General features: G+C 45.6%; 1 protein-coding gene across 1 annotated transcript in view; it reads left to right on the top strand.

Moving 5' to 3' along the window:
- LOC139568518 (ubiquitin carboxyl-terminal hydrolase 43-like) overlaps positions 1-18,155 on the top strand; it is a 132,538-nt gene that overhangs the window by 78,913 nt on the left and 35,470 nt on the right. The window contains exons 5-6 of the mRNA XM_071390395.1: positions 1,244-1,379; positions 5,824-5,968. Of these exons, the coding sequence (XP_071246496.1) occupies positions 1,244-1,379; positions 5,824-5,968 (281 nt within the window). The remainder of the gene's footprint in view (positions 1-1,243; positions 1,380-5,823; positions 5,969-18,155) is intronic.

Here is an 18,155-nt window from a genome sequence, read left to right as displayed (position 1 = left end):
TGTGTTTGTGTGTGTGTGTGTGTGTGTGTGTGTGTGTGTGTGTGTGTGTGTGTGTGTGTGTGTGTGTGTGTGTGTGTGTGTGTGTGTGTGTGTGTGTGTGTGTGTGTGTGTGTGTGTGTGTGACATGTACACTTTTCATGTTACCAGTTCTCCCTTTTTGTGACAACAAGACACAGTGGAATATGATCAAGTGCTAGTGTTGTGAAAAGCAGGGTGGGCGTTTCTGACAGATGCACAACAGCTTGCTGGAATTGCGTATATATCGCATTGTCCCTCTCTAGCTCACAGACAGTCTATCCACAGGGCCAGTCTGATACTGATTCTATTAACATGCTAGTTTGGTAGTAGACACTCTTATACGATGCAACTTACCGCATTTGTATTAAGGTATAACTCTTGTATAGCTCTTAAATATCCAGCATATGACCTTAATACCAAGAGACTGACTTCATGAATCCTCATCAGTTCAAGTGGGACTCACGCAGTTAATGATTTTGGGACTCCGTTGTGCCCCCCTTTGGGAGGGATGTATTTTCTCATCTCATTGTCCTCACTTACTGATGGCATATTCCCCTTATCGCTCCGCTGTCTGCAACTGAAATCTTAGTGAGATCTCAATAATGGTCGTGTCTTCTTACATCAGCAGGGGGTTAACTAAAATCACCGGCTCTTACTTTGTACACCGCATCTCCGTCTCTCATCCAGTCTCATCTCAGCATGTCTAACAACATCAACAAACCAGCGCTCACATCCTCCCAGCGTCTCTGCTCTTTGAGCACTCTGTTAGCGACGACGACAACACTTCCTGAATAATGCATGATGGGAAGCTGGGGCGTCATCAGAGCTCCTGTCTCTCTGCCAGACTTTCCTCTATCCATCCCTCCATCTCTCTATCCCTCCACCCGTTCTTCCCTCACCTGAGTCATACCTCAAACCTGTGGCCTCAAATAGCATTAAGTGCTCATCCCTCCATCCTTCCATTGCTCCACCTGTCATGCTCACATCTTCTGCACTAGCTCGCTCCTGTTGATTGTAGATAGGCATGCCTCAGCAGACACAGACAGGCTCCCTGTGGTGCTAATGCTAACACGTTAGCATCGCCTTGCAGTCAGGCATGCCCAGGCAGACACTGTGGAGGGGATAAGAGACCAGCACAGCAAGTGTAATGTCTAGAAGCTGTCTTTGTGTGTGTGCTTGTGAAGAACTGTCTGGAACAAGATTCTCTTTCTCTCTCCCTCTCCAGGTGTATGAGTGTGACCCTGGTGTTCAGTACTAAGGGTCAGAGGTATCTACGTGTCGGTCTGGCTGTGCCTCTCATCGGCTCCATCTCCTGCCTACGTGCCATGGTTGCTGAGGAGGGCAAGACCACACCAGACCAGGTAAGGGCTGCGCACACACACACACACATGGTCAGTGGGCCAGACTTGTTAGCCTACTAAATCTTAAAGGCCCTATCCTGCTCTATCCTATGTCTATGAGGTGTAAATTCATTATTCCACTCACTCACTGTAACATTCTCGTGGTGAGAATCTCTGTCCGTTAATTACCATACCTCCCAGACAGAGGCTTTTTACCCGTTGTAACAGGATCATCATGGAAAGCCCTGCTGCTCTGACCGACACAGAAAAAGGAAAACCAGGCAGAGAAAGAGAGGGGGGCTAGACGGACAGAGAAAGAGAGGGGGGCTAGACGGACAGAGAAAGAGAGAGGGGCTAGATGGACAGAGAAAGGGAGAGGGGCTAGACGGACAGAGACAGGGAGAGGGGCTAGACGGACAGAGAAAGAGAGAGGGGCTAGACGGACAGAGAAAGAGAGGGGGGCTAGACGGACAGAGAAAGAGAGAGAGGCTAGATGGACAGAGAAAGGGAGAGGGGCTAGACGGACAGAGAAAGAGAGAGGGGCTAGACGGACAGAGAAAGAGAGGGGGGCTAGACGGACAGAGAAAGAGAGGGGGGCTAGACGGACAGAGAAAGGGAGAGGGGCTAGACGGACAGAGAAAGAGAGGGGGGCTAGACGGACAGAGAAAGGGAGAGGGGCTAGACGGACAGAGAAAGAGAGAGGGGCTAGACGGACAGAGAAAGAGAGAGGGGCTAGATGGACAGAGAAAGGGAGAGGGGCTAGACGGACAGAGAAAGAGAGAGGGGCTAGACGGACAGAGAAAGAGAGAGGGGCTAGATGGACAGAGAAAGGGAGAGGGGCTAGACGGACAGAGAAAGAGAGAGGGGCTAGACGGACAGAGAAAGAGAGGGGGGCTAGACGGACAGAGAAAGGGAGAGGGGCTAGACGGACAGAGAAAGGGAGAGGGGCTAGACGGACAGAGAAAGAGAGAGGGGCTAGACGGACAGAGAAAGAGAGGGGGGCTAGACGGACAGAGAAAGAGAGGGGGGCTAGACGGACAGAGAAAGGGAGAGGGGCTAGACGGACAGAGAAAGAGAGGGGGGCTAGACGGACAGAGAAAGGGAGAGGGGCTAGACGGACAGAGAAAGAGAGAGGGGCTAGACGGACAGAGAAAGAGAGAGGGGCTAGATGGACAGAGAAAGGGAGAGGGGCTAGACGGACAGAGAAAGAGAGAGGGGCTAGACGGACAGAGAAAGAGAGAGGGGCTAGATGGACAGAGAAAGGGAGAGGGGCTAGACGGACAGAGAAAGAGAGAGGGGCTAGACGGACAGAGAAAGAGAGGGGGGCTAGACGGACAGAGAAAGGGAGAGGGGCTAGACGGACAGAGAAAGAGAGAGGGGCTAGACGGACAGAGAAAGAGAGAGGGGCTAGACGGACAGAGAAAGAGAGAGGGGCTAGACGGACAGAGAAAGAGAGGGGGGCTAGACGGACAGAGAAAGAGAGGGGGGCTAGACAGACAGAGAAAGGGAGAGGGGCTAGACGGACAGAGAAAGGGAGAGGGGCTAGACGGACAGAGACAGGGAGAGGGGCTAGACGGACAGAGACTAGAGCACACCAGACAGATAGAATGACAGAACCTGGAGCAGACCAGACAGATAGAATGACAGAGAAAGGAGCAGACCAGACAGATAGAATGACAGAGACTGGAGCACACCAGACAGATAGAATGACAGAGACTGAAAAAGAGGACAGAGTACGCCCCCATTCTCATCGACGGGGCTGTAGTGGAGCAGGTTGAGAGCTTCAAGTTCCTTGGTGTCCACATCACCAACAAACTAACATGGTCCAAGCACACCAAGACAGTTGTGAAGAGGGCACGACAAAACCTATTCCCCCTCAGGAGACTGAAAAGATTTGGCATGGGTCCTCAGATCCTCAAAATGTTCTACAGCTGCACCATCAAGAGCATCCTGACTGGTTGCATCACTGCCTGGTATGTTAACTGCTCGGCGTCCGACCGCAAGGCACTACAGAGGGTAGTGTGTACGGCCCAGTACATCACTTGGGCCAAGCTTCCTGCCATCCAGGACTTCTATACCAGGCGGTGTCAGAGGAAAGCCCTAAAAATTGTCAAAGACACCAGCCACCCTAGTCATAGACTGTTCTCTCTGCTACCGTACCAGAGCAGCAAGTCTAGGTCCAAGAGGCTTCTAAACAGCTTTTACCCCCAAGCCATAAGACACCTGAACATCTTGTCAAATGGCTAGCCAGACTATTTGCATTGCCCCCCCCCCCCCCCCTCCACACCACTGCCATTCTCTTTTGTCATCTATGCATAGTCACTTTAATTAACTCTACCTACATGTACATACTACCTCAACTAACCGGTGCCCCCGCACATTGACTCTGTACCGGCACCCCCCTTTATATATATATATTTTTTACTGATGCTCTTTAATTACTTGTTACTTTTATCTCTTATTCTTATCCGTATTTTTTGAAACTGCACTGTTGGTTGGGGGCTCGTAAGTAAGCATTTCACTGTAAGGTGAACCTGTTGTATTCGGCGCATGTGACTAATACAATTTCATTTGATTCGATTTTTGATTTGATTTTGATTTGAAGATCCAGGCTCTCCCTCTACAAATTCATCAAAGGAATGTGCTTTGTCTCAACAGACCTTTTCCCGCTGAAACTCTGACCCGTTCAAAAGCGAATACTGGAACAATATTTCGAACATAGAACGTTGGGAATGGTCGGAGGGGATCTATAGAACACTAATGTCATTTTGTTTGTTATTTTGTGATGTCATTAAAAATGCTATAAAGGAAATACTGTAACTTGGAAAGTACACATAGATGAAGTTTCCATTCTATGGGTTGTGCATGTAATATGAAAAATTATGAAAGTGTTATTGTTAAGAGAGAGATCTATTTTGAGAAGCTATAGGAGATCATTGTTTTCCATAACTTTGCACAGTGAGTAATCACCGCCCCTAAGTGAGGTCAGAGAGCGTGTCACCCTGCCGGAACCGCCCCTTTCGAGAAAAAGGTATAAATGATGGGTTAAGTTAACACATTGGACCAGAAAAGAATGAAGCTGCAGCTGCACGTTTAAAATGGTTTGAACTTTGAATCTCAACATGAGGTGGAGATGATAAAATCACCTCCCGGACAATCACTGATACGGCAGATTAGCTGTCCTAAGTAAAGTATCTTCAAAAGCAAATTTATGTAGGACCATCCTGTTACTCTGCTCAAACCATCGTATTACGCCACTCTCATCACCCCCCTGGGGAAACATCGAACCATCTTCAAAGAAGCATCTTCAAGAGTAAATGGAAGGAAAATCAACTCTGTAGTCCTGTTCAGGACTACACGACAAGTCACCGGATACCGGACAACTACGACAAAGGACAACAGTAGAAGAATTGTTGGAAACATTTCGGACAATCAGAGCCTTACAAGTGTGCCGCAAAAAGGCCCAACCCCCTTTCCAAGGCTGCCCCGATCCCCGGTGAACCCAGGCATTTCACGTAAATACACGTAAATACATTCATGATTTCTTGCTCAAAGCGGGCGGAGGTTCGTGTGCAAAGTATATGGTTATTGTAGGTGAGAGTAGTTTCTGGAACACTGGAACACACGAACAGGAACAATCACCCACAAACAAACAGTGAAAACAGGCTACCTTAATATGGTTCCCAATCAGAGACAATGACAAACACCTGCCTCTGATTGAGAACCATATTAGGCCAAACAACAAACCCAACATAGAAACACAAAACATAGAATGCCCACCCAGCTCACGTTCTGACCAACTAAACAAAGACTAAAACAAAGGAAATAAGGTCAGGAACGTGACATGGTGCCCCAAATGCTAATATGTTAATTGTTACATTATTAATTTATTAATCAATTAAACATAGTTAGTTAATTAGATACATAACAATCTTCAGATTAATGTTATAGTCAAATCACGGCACAAGAGTTTTGCTAGGACTGTCAGAGAGTAGTCTGAGTGGGTAGGGTTGATGTCACCAGGCAGTCCAAAACTCCATCCCACCAAAAGAGGACATTTCAGGCAATCTTTTCTAACAGCTCTTACACTATCATAATTAAAAAAAAGATCCGTTTTATTCCAACCCCATAGTGTGGATAATCACATTTTCGACTGCACTGGGCCTTTAATATGTGTTTACTTTAGAAGGATCTTGAACAGACTTATAACACAAATATAGCATGTCTGCTCTGTTTGCTTTGCCACATACATTCCCTGTTTGTCCTCTATAGCTTGTCTGTCTACAATTTTTAGCCTGTGTATGTGTGTGTTTGACCACCATGCTAAGCCACTTAGCCATGTCCATGGCTGTTTATACATAAAGTCTGTTTCCGTGCTAAGTGTCTGTATTAAGCAATGTACAGCAATTTAAACCATCTCCACCTCGCTCTCTCTCTCCCTCCATCACCCCCGCCCCCCATCCAGGTGGTCCTGTCAGAGCTCTATGCCACCGGCTTCCAGCGTTCGTTCTCTGACGACGACGATCTGACCAGCATTGCCGAGAGCGATGTGGTCTATGCCTTCCAGGCTCCGCCCCTCCACACACGGGGAGGCTCCACGCGAATCTCGGGTAACCATGGCTGCATCCACAGCCCCAAGTGTGTGTGTGTGTGTGTGTCTCTCTCTCTCCCTCTCAGGCTAGCCCGAAGCTATTTGGCTTCAGCACAATGGATAGTGTTTGTTCAGACAAATACTATAGCGCTATAGGTTCTTAGCTGTTTCAATGTCTTGCTATTTCATGGACAGGTACTGTATTTCTGTCTAGGTTATTAAATTCTCTCAGACAGTGTCCCCGACGGTCTTATATCTAGCTGAGGGCTTGATGTACTGAGGCAAAGGCTCGCTCTCACTCACACACACGACACACATGCACACACACATACACTCACTCTCTCACATACTTGGATCGTGAACGTGGATGAGATGGAGCCAGCCTTGCGTCACCTCCCTTTGAAATCAGCCCCAGGTTTGCCAGGCAGCGTCAAATTAACTATTGATATGGCAAATGCACATGCACGCATGTACGCACACACACATGCGCACACACACTTTTTTTCACCTGTTGACTCCTATCTAGTTGACCAGTTTCCAAAAGGAGGGTGTCTTAACTCTTATCCCTGGGGGACACCCGACCGGGAGGGCTACGTTCAGAGCAACACACCGCTAAACGAAACCCTTACTGTGTTTTTCCAACGTTCTTTAGCTCCTGAAAAGGGCCACATCAATAATTCAATAATGTGCTCAAAGGGGTCATGAAAAATGTACGATCCTCAATCTCTCTCCGGGAACGATAGAACGATATCTTTATCACCTGGAGACAGAGGAGAGAAAATAATGTCCCGGCGCTAATGGAGGTGATCAGACTAAGGGTAGAGGAGAGAAAATAATGTCCCGGCGCTAATGGAGGTGATCAGACTAAGGGTAGAGGAGAGAAAATAATGTCCCGGCGCTAATGGAGGTGATCAGACTAAGGGTAGAGGAGAGAAAATAATGTCCCGGCGCTAATGGAGGTGATCAGACTAAGGGTAGAGGAGAGAAAATAATGTCCCGGCGCTAATGGAGGTGATCAGACTAAGGGTAGAGGAGAGAAAATAATGTCCCGGCGCTAATGGAGGTGATCAGACTAAGGGTAGAGGAGAGAAAATAATGTCCCGGCGCTAATGGAGGTGATCAGACTAAGGGTAGAGGAGAGAAAATAATGTCCCGGCGCTAATGGAGGTGATCAGACTAAGGGTAGAGGAGAGAAAATAATGTCCCGGCGCTAATGGAGGTGATCAGACTAAGGGTAGAGGAGAGAAAATAATGTCCCGGCGCTAATGGAGGTGATCCGACTATGGGTAGAGGAGAGAGGAAGAGGCACACACACACCGACACACTCACTTCAGGAAACAGCAGAGGGAGCACCCCCCTATCCACATCGACGGGACAGTAGTGGAGAGGGTAGTAAGTTTTAAGTTCCTTGGTGTACACATCACGGACAAACTGAATTGGTCCACCCACACAGACAGCGTTGTGAAGAAGGCGCAGCAGCGCCTCTTCAACCTCAGGAGGCTGAAGAAATTCGGCTTATCACCAAAAGCACTCACAAACTTCTACAGATGCACAATCGAGAGCATCCTGTCGGGCTGTATCACCGCCTGGTACGGCAACTGCTCCGCCCACAACCGTAAGGGTCTCCAGAGGGTAGTGAGGTCTGCACAACGCATCACCGGGGGCAAACTACCTGCCCTCCAGGACACCTACACCACCCGATGTCACAGGAAGGCCATAAAGATCATCAAGGACAACAACCACCCGAGCCACTGCCTGTTCACCCCGCTATCATCCAGAAGGCGAGGTCAGTACAGGTGCATCAAAGCAGGGACCGAGAGACTGAAAAACAGCTTCTATCTCAAGGCCATCAGACTGTTAAACAGCCACCACTAACATTTAGTGGCCGCTGCCAACATACTGACTCAACTCCAGCCACTTTAATAATGGGAATTGATGGAAATGTATGTAAAAATGTATCACTAGCCACTTTAAACAATGCCACTTAATATAATGTTTACATACCCTACATTACTCATCTCATATGTATATGTATATACTGTACTCTATATCATCTACTGCATCTTGACATCTTTATGTAATACATGTATCACTAGCCACTTTAAACTATTCCACTTTATGTTTATATACCCTACATTACTCATCTCATATGTATATACTGTACTCTATACCATCTACTGCATCTTTCCTATGCCGTTCTGTACCATCACTCATTCATATATCTTTATGTACATATTCTTTATCCCTTTACACTTGTGTGTATAAGGTAGTAGTTGTGGAATTGATAAGTTAGATTACTCGTTGGTTATTACTGCATTGTCGGAACTAGAAGCACAAGCATTTCGCTACACTCGCATTAACAGCTGCTAAACATGTGTATGTGACAAATAACATTTGATTTGATTTGACTCATTTGCACTCAAAAGCACACATGCAGTATGCACATGTATACAATAACTATCTATTTTTTATACACATTCTGCTGTAAATGATGAATGAACTCCTATTACCAATGTAATGATTCAAAACCTGAGCTGAGCTGATTAGACTCAACATAACATGCATTCAGTTACTGCAAGCGTCATTACGGTTTCTGACAGCTCAGAACACCTCCCTGTCATCTTAACTACCCCACAGTCTCCATAACAATGGCGGGTCATTTCACAACAGCTAAACGCTCGTAACAGGTTTATTGAATAGGGTCCTCATTGCTTTAATGGAATAGATTGAATAGAAGCCTGAGTAACATTGTGTGTGTGTGTGCATATGTGTGTGTGTGTGTGTGTGTGTGTGTGTGTGTGTGTGTGTGTGTGTGTGTGTGTGTGTGTGTGTGTGTGTGTGTGTGTGTGTGTGTGTGTGTGTGTGTGTGTGTGTGTGTGTGTGTGTGTGTGTGTGTGTGTGTGTGTGCGTGCGTGTGTGTGTGTGTGAGAGAGCGTGTGTGTGTGTGTATGTGTGTGAGAGAGCTTGTGTGTGTGTGTGCCCGCGCACACTGTTAGCTTTACAGAGCTGTGGGGAGGGAGAGGACGTGATGAGATATTGTTACATCCTATTGTTGTCTAATTGGTTAGTGTGCTCCTTATTGTGCTGGTTAAGTATCCTGTAATCATCTGTAATCATCACTCAATCAGAACCCCTGGGTGATGTGGATGTAATCAAATGAGCCATTAAAATATACATGCATTATTACGGCGCTATAATGCTGTGGTTTCAGCATCCAGTACCATATTTACCCGCTTTGTTTTATCAAACAACTGTAGAAATGTAATACTGAAGAATGGGGCTGGGTTGATAATATATTGTAGGATGTAGGGTAGGCTGTAATGATATTTTCACGCTGAGCCACAATTAATAAGGAAATTGTCCTAATTAAGAATTCATTGGTGTGACAGCTCTGTCTGCTGAGTCTGTCACTAACAAGACCTCTTGTGGCTAGCCATAGAAAGATAACGTGGAACCTTGGCAGACTGTTAGAGACTCATTTAAATGGGGCCATGTTAGAATAAGACATCCTGTCAGTAAACCGCTGTCATCGTCGTAAATAAACAACGGACGCTTACGTATATGGGCTAGCATTCAAACCACTGCTGTCACCACCCATATTGGCTGCATTAAGCTTGTAGTACCTCACTCCCTCCCTCTCTTCCGCTGTAGAAATATGTGTAATTATGGACATCGTTGGCTCTTTAAACCTGTGACCAGACAGGCCCTCATTTGGCGGTACAAATCAGCCAGTCACGACCCACCCTCTCTCTCTCTCTCACTCTCTTTCTCTCTCTCTCACACACACACACGTACACACGTCCCAGCCCCCCCTTTGGCTGGTACATGTGTGCCTTAGCCTGTGCGTCACTCCCCCCTTGGGCTACAGTTGACCCCCGGCGTGGTCCAGTCTCCTCGCCATGATTAATGGCCCTGTGTGTGTAATCTCATTTCACGTGAGTGTGTGTGTGTGTGCGTGCGTGCGGGCATGTCTGCCTGTCTGTCTGTCTCTGTGTCGTGTGTGTGTGTGTCTCATAACTCTCTCTACAACATCGGCACAATCTGAGCCCCAGCGGGCACAGCAGAGGCACAAAGCCAATCTGCTCACCGGCTAATAAAAGTCCCAAATTGAAACGGGGAATTTGGTTAGCGAAGGAAAGGTTACGATTTCTCATGTCGGATAAGAGGAAGTAGCTCAGCGGGGGACTGGGAATCAGCCGATTGCCTCCTGGTGGGGAGTCAAAATTAGCAGAGCCTAAGAAATTTGTTGAAAACATTAGGAGAGAGCGGGAGAGAGAGTGAGAGAGAGGGGTATAAAATACACACTGGCTGGTAGAACAATGCATGTGTTTGTGTCGCACTGGCAGAAGAGAAAGACAAATATAACTTTAGGTGAGATGTTTTTAGGCAGAAGTCATAGTCTATTTTAAGAGATGGATTTTATGGATGGGTGTTTTGCTCTGGAGGAATAGTCTCCACCGTTTCATGGTTATGAATTTCTGTTGAGTTTTCATATTAGAAGTTATTGGAAACCACAGGAAGACATTTTTAGGGATATTGGATCAACCCTTCTCCTTCATATACTGTAGTAATGAGATTTGTTATTTGGGAAAACAGTGTGGTATTGCTAGCCCTGGAGTCAAGCGCTCATGATAGAAAACAATCAAAAATCAAGGAAACTTTATACAGATCTGACAATATCCTATTTCATCTCTCAACAGAACAGATATGTCAGTTGTCTATTACAGTACATAAAACCTTCCGTTTGAGGAAATCTTTGAAACTTTCCTACCAACTTTTGTAGACACTCTTACTTTACAAAAGGCCTGTTGTCCCTGAGGTAATCAAAGAGTCTATAGAGCTCTAGAGACAGAGTTGCTCAAGCTCTAGAGACAGAGTTGTCTGTTTGGCGAGGTCGGAGAATCAGGGCTGAGAGAGGGTTTGTGTGAAAGAAGAGGTGCCCTCTGGGAAAGGTGGCAAAGCAGGGACATATCCACCCAGATAAAGAAATCTGTCAGTGGACACACACACACTCTCTCACTCTTTCTCAACCATTGTATTCAGTATTCATCTCCCTTCACAATGGACAGAGGAGTTCTATGGAAAGTCCTCAGGTAGAATCTCTGTGTGAGTTTCCTTTCATCCTATCAAAAGGCTAAAAGCTATTGACTGGAGACATGGTTGGGGTTGAATGTTGTGTAGCTCTGAGGTGTTTGTCTGAGCAGTGGAGGATGCATTGGCACTTACACAGAGCCCATTAGCTCTGCCCTTAGTGAGCACATTTTATTATTATATATATTTACACGCTCAAGGCAAGCATCTTTAAACCAACACACACACACGCACACACACACACACACACACACACACACACACACACACACACACACACACACACACACACACACACACACACACACACACACACACACACACATACACACAGGTTGTGGATGTGTCTGCTAATGGGTGGTGAAGAGAATGCTGAGAAAAAGGCCCAGCTGTGCTCAATGGCTCAGCCCACATATCTCCATCTGCTTTTACAAGGCAGTTTTTCAATGATTGATGATGAGCTGTTTAAACCTATCGTCAGAAGTACTTCTAGAAATACTGTAGTTTGAAAGATGAATGGGAACCATTTGTTTCACATTAAAGTTTGTGTTTAATCTTGACATTGTGTACACATGCACCATGTCACCATGCTACACTATATATACAAAAGTATGTGGACACCCCTTCAAATTAGTGGATTCGGCTTTTTCAGCCACACCCGTTGTTGACAGGTGTATAAAATCGAGCACACGGCCATGCAATCTCCATAGACAAACATTGGCAGTAGAATGGCCTTTACTGAAGAGCTCAGTGACTTTCAACGTGGAACCATCATAGGATCCTACTTTTCCAACAAGTCAGTTCGCCAAATTTCTGCCCTGCTAAAGCTGCCCTGGTCAACTGTAAGTGCTGTTATTGTGAAGTGGAAACGTATACGAGCAACAACAGCTCCGCCGCGAAGTAGTAGGCCACACAAACTTACAGAACAGGACCGCAAAGTGCTGAAGCACGTAGTGCGTAAAAATGGTCTGTCCTCGGTTGCAACGCTCACTACCAAGTTCCAAATCAAATTTTATTTGTTTCATACACATAGTTAGCAGATGTTAATGCGAGTGTAGCGAAATGCTTGTGCTTCTAGTTCCAACAGTGCAGTAATATCTAACAAGTAATCTAACAATTCTCCAACAACTACCTAATACACACAAATCTAGGGGGGTTTGAGAATAAGGGGTGAATGAGAATATGTACATGTAAGTATATGGATGAGCGATGGCCGAGTGGCATAGGCACGGTGCAATAGATGGTATAAAATACAGTATATACGGTACATGTGATATGAGTAATGTAAGATATGTAAACATTATTAAAGGGGCATTATTTAGAGTGTAAAGTGACTAGAGATCCATTTATTAAAGTGGCCAGTGACTGGGTCTCAATGTAGGCAGCAGCCTCTCTGAGTTAGTGACTGGTGTTTAGCAGTCTGATGGCCTTGAGATAGAAGCTGTTTTTCAGTCTCTCGATCCCAGCTTTGATGCACCTGTACTGACCTCGCCTTCTGGATGGTAGCTGGGTGAAGAGGCAGTAGCTCGGGTGGTTGATGTCTTTGATGATCTTTTTGACCTTCCTGTGACATCGGGCGCTGTAGGTGTCATGGTGGTAGGTAGTTTGCCCCCGGTGATGCGTTGTGCAGACCGCACCACCCTCTGGTGGCCTTGCGGTTGAGGGCGGTGTAGTTGCCGTACCAGGCAGTGATACAGTCCGACAGGATGCTCTCGATTGTGCATCTGTAAATGTTTGTCAGGGTTTTGGGTGACAAGCCAAATTTCTTCAGCCTTCTGAGGTTGAAGAGGCACTGTTGCGCCTTCTTCACCACACTGTCTGTATGAGTGGACCATTTCAGTTTGTCTGTGATGTGTACGCCAAGGAACTTAAAACTTTCCACCTTCTCCACTGTTGTCTCTTCGATGTGGATAGGGGAGTGCTCCCTTTGCTGCTTCCTGAAGTCCACGATCATCTATTTTGTTTTGTTGACGTTGAGTGAGAGGTTGTTTTCCTGACACCACACTCCGAGTGCCCTCACCTCCTCCCTGTAGGCTGTCTCGTCGTTGTTGGTAGTCAAGCCCACTACTGTTGTGTCGTTGGCAAACTTGATGATTGAGTTGGAGGCGTGCATGGCCACGTAGTCGTGGGTGAACAGGGAGTACAGGAGGGGGCTGAGCACGCACCATTGTGGGGCCCCAGTGTTGAGAGTCAGTGAAGTGGAGATGTTGTTTCCTACCTTCACCACCTGGGGGCGGCCCATCAGAAAGTCCAGGACCCAATTGCACAGGGCGGGGTTGAGACCCAGAGCCTCCAGCTTGATGATGAGGTTGGAGGGTACTATGGTGTTGAATGCTGAGCTATAGTCAATGAACAGCAGGTATTCCTTTTGTCCAGATGGGTTAGGGCAGTGTGCAGTGTGATGGCGATTGCGTCATCTGTGGACCTGTTGGGGCGATATGCAAACTGAAGTGGGTCTAGGGTGGCCAGTAAGGTGGAGGTGATATGATCCTTGACTAGTCTCTCAATGCAATTCATGATGACAGAAGTGAGTACTACTGGGTGGTAATCATTTAGTCGAGTTATCTTTGCCTTCTTTGGTACAGGAACAATGGTAGCCATCTTGAAGAATGTGGGGACAACAGACTGGGATAGGGAGCGATTGAATATGTCCGTTAACACACCAGCCAGCTGGTCTGCGCATGCTTTGAGGACGCGGCTAGGGATGCCGTCTGGGCCAGCAGCCTTGCTAGGGTTTACAGGTTTAAATGTTTTACCCACGTTAGCCATGGAGAAGGGGGGGAGGCAGTCCTTGTTCTCGGGCCGCGACGGTGGCACTGTATTATCCTCAAAGCGGGCAATGAAGGTGTTTAGTTTGTCTGGAAGTGTGACGTCGGTGTCCGTGACGTGGCTGGATTTCTTCTTGTAGTCCGTGATTTCCTGTAGACCCTGCCACATACGTCTCGTGGCTGAGCCGTTGAATTGCGACTCCACCTTGTCCCTGTACTGGCCATTTCGCTTGTTTGATTGCCTTGTGGAAGAAATAGCTACTACACTGTTTATATTCAGACATATTCCCAGACCTCTTTCCATGGTTAAATGCAGTGGATCGCGCTTTCAGTTTTCCACAGTTTCTGGTTAGGGTAGGTTTTAATAGTCACAGTGGATACAACATCTCCAATGCACTTCTTTATAAACGCACTCACTGAGTCAGCGTATAGGTCGATTTTGTTCTCTGAGGCTGACCGGAACATATTCCAGTCCACATGATCAAAAAAATCTTGAAGCGTGGCTTCCGATTGGTCTCACCAGCATTGAATGGTTCTCGTCACTGGTATATCATGTTTGAGTTTTTGCCTATGAGACGGAAGGAGCAAGTTGATGTCATGGTCGGATTTGCCGAAGGGAGGGCAGGGGAGGGCTTTGTATGCATCACGGAAGTTAGAGTAGAAGTGGTCGAGGGTGTTGCACATGTGCGTAGCGCAATCAATATGCTGGAAGAATCCCCAGCTACAGTAAATGCATCCTCAGGATGTATGGTTTCCAGTTTGCATATAGTACAGTGAAGTACCTTGATGGCCATCTTGGTGTCTGCTTGAGGGGGAATGTACACAGCTGTGACTATAACTGACGAGAATTATCTTGGTAGGTCAAATGGCCAGCACTTGATTGTAAGGAATTCTAGATCGGGTGAGCAGAGGCCTAATCGCCCAACATCAGTGCCCGACCTCACTAATGCTCTTGTGGCTGAAGTCCCCACAGCAATGTTCCAACATCTAGTGGAAAGCCTACCCAGAAGAGTGGAGGCTGTTATAGCAGCAAAGTGGGGACCAACTCCATATTAATGCCCATGTTTTTGGAATGAGATGTTCAACGAGCAGGTGTCCACATACTTTTGCTCATGTAATGAATCTAGAGGAGAACCCTTTGAAAAACGCATTTTAGATCCAGGTAGAACCGTTTTGGTTCCAGATAGAACCGTTTTGGGTTCCATGTAGAACCCTTCCCAAAAGAGTTCTACCTGGAACCAAAAGGGGTTCTACTTGGAACCAAAAAGGGTTTTCCTATAGATGTGGTAAAGAGGTCAATCAACCAAACAATGGAATTGCCATGGAAACGCTTGGGGGGAAAGGGCTGTAGTGGAAAGATCTGGAGTCTCCTCATTACCCGCAGCAAAATGTGCCTACATTTAGGCTATTGTTTATGTGTGTATTTCACACTATGTTGAGGTGGACAATCTGAGTATAAAGCTTGTATGGATGTCAACCACAATATATGTTAATGTCATCATTACCAATCAACTGCGTTACAGTTAAAAATGTATTTGACTACCACCACTGATTTCTGAATGCTAGCTATGCTAACCAGCTTATAAGAAATGGAGTTATCATTAAGCAGTCACTTCTTCTAAACCTGAAAAGGGACAACTTCTACGTGTTATGCAGCGAAAACAGCCAAATATATCCAAATCAACGTAAGTAACCACATTGTTGGATTGTTACAATACAGAAATCATGACGGATTTGACAAATATTCACTTTGTTCGATCAGATTTGTTGAATGTGCGCCAATCTCGTCAATGAAACGTCTGTGTTCGATTGACTCCTTTAATCTATTGGCACAGCCGAAGAACCCCTTTGGAGCCTTTTTTCTAAGAGTACAGTTGAAGTTGGAAGTTTACATACACTTAGGTTGGAGTCATTAAAACTTGTTTTTCAACCACTCCACAAATTTCTCGTTAACAAACAATAGTTCTGGCAAGTCGGTTTGGACATCTACTTTGTGCATGACGCAAGTTATTTTTCCAACAATTGTTTACAGACAGATTATTTCACTCATAATTCACTGTATCACAATTCCAGTGGGTCAGAAGTTTACATACACTAAGTTGACTGTGCCTTTAAACAGCTTGGAAAATTCCAGAAAATTATGTCATGGCTTTAGAAGCTTCTGATAGGCTAATTGACATCATTTGAGTCAATTGGAGGTGTACCTGTGGATGTATTTCAAGGCCTACCTTCAAACTCAGTGCCTCTTTTCTTGACATCATGGGAAAATCAAAGGAATCAGCCAAGACCTCAGAAAAAAAATTGTAGACCTCCACAAGTCTGGTTCATACTTGGGAGCAATTTCCAAACGCCTGAAGGTACCACGTTCATCTGTACAAACAATCGTACGCAAGTATAAACACCATGGGACCACGCAGCCGTCATACCGCTCAGGAAGGAGACGCGTTCTGTCTCCTAGAGATGAATGTACTTTGGTGCGAAAAGTGCAAATCAATCCCAGAACAACAGCAAAGGACCCTGTGAAGATGCTGGAGGAAACGGGTACAAAAGTATCTATATCCACAGTAAAACGAGTCCTGTATCGACATAACCTGAAAGGCCACTCAGCAAGGAAGAAGCCACTGCTCCAAAACTGCAATAAAAAAGCCAGACTACGGTTTGCAACTGCACACGGGGACAAAGATTGTACTTTTTGGAGAAATGTCCTCTGGTCTGATGAAACAAAAATAGAACTGTTTGGCCATAATAACCACCGTTATGTTTGGAGGAAAAAGGGGGATGCTTGCAAGCCGAAGAACACCATCCCAACCGTGAAGCACGGGGGTGGTAGCATCATGTTGTGGGGGTGCTTTGCTGCAGGAGGGACTGGTGCACTTCACAAAATAGATGGCATCATGAGGCAGGAAAATTATGTGGATATATTGAAGCAACATCTCAAGACATCAGTCAGGAAGTTAATGCTTGGTCGCAAATGGGTCTTCCAAATGGACAATGACCCCAAGCATACTTCCAAAGTTGTGGCAAAATGGCTTAACTTCTCTGGGATATGTGGGACGGTAGCATCCCACCTGGCCAACATCCAGTGAAAATGCAGAGTGCCAAATTCAAATAAATTACTATAAAAATTTCACTTTCATGAAATCACACATTCAATATACCAAATTAAAGCTACACTTGTTGTGAATCCAGCCAACGTTTCAGATTTCAAAAATGCTTTACGGCGAAAGCAAACAATGCTATTATCTGAGGATAGCACCCCAGCTAACAATCACAGACCATCATATTTCAACACTCCCGGCGCGACACAAAACGCAGAAATAAAGATATAATTCATGCCTTACCTTTGACGAGCTTCTTCTGTTGGCACTCCAATATGTCCCATAAACATCACAAATGGTCCTTTTGTTTGATTAATTCCGTCGATATATATCCAAAATGTCCATTTATTTGGCGCGTTTGATCCAGAAAAACACCGGTTCCAACTTGCACAACTTGACTACAAAATATCTCAAAAGTTACCTGTAAGGTTTGTCCAAACATTTCAAACTACTTTTGTAATACAACTTTAGGTATTTTTTAACGTAAATAATCGATCAAATTGAAGACGGGATGATCTGTGTTCAATACCGGAGGAAAACAATGTGTAGCATGCTTTCTGGTCACACGCCTCTAACAAACAGTACACTTCACTGGAGCCTCATTCTGAACATGGCTACTTCTTCATTTCTCAAAGGAAAAACCTCAACCAATTTCTAAAGACTGTTGACATCCAGTGAAAGTGATAGAAACTGCAGGAAGGTCCCTTAGAAATCTGGATTCCTAATGAAATCTCATTGAAAAGAGAGTGGCCTCAAAAAAAAAAATCTGAATGGTTTGTCCTCAGGGTTTTGCCTGCCAAATAAGTTCTGTTATAGTCACCGACATGATTCAAACAGTTTCAGAAACTTCAGAGTGTTTTCTATCCAATACTACTAATAATATGCATATATTAGCATTTGGGACTGAGTAGGAGGCAGTTTACTCTGGGCACGCTTTTCATCCAAACGTGAAAATGCTGCCCCCTATCCTAGAGAAGTTAAGGACAACAAAGTCACGGTATTGGAGTGGCCATCACAAAGCCCTGACCTCATTCCCATAGAAAATTTGTGGGCAGAACTGAAAAAGCGTGTGCGAGTAAGGAGGCCTACAAACCTGACGCAGTTACACCAGCTCTGTCAGGAGGAATGGGCCAAAATTCACCCAACTTATTGGGAAGCTTGTGGAAGGCTACCCGAACCGTTTGACCCAAGTTAAACAATTTAAAGGCAATGCTACCAAATACAAATTGAGTGTATGTAAACTTCTGAC

Source organism: Salvelinus alpinus, chromosome 2 (genome assembly GCF_045679555.1).
Source record: "Salvelinus alpinus chromosome 2, SLU_Salpinus.1, whole genome shotgun sequence".
NCBI lineage: Eukaryota > Metazoa > Chordata > Actinopteri > Salmoniformes > Salmonidae > Salvelinus > Salvelinus alpinus.
Note: the sequence above shows the minus strand (reverse complement) of the source record. Positions and strands in the feature narration are given on the sequence as shown.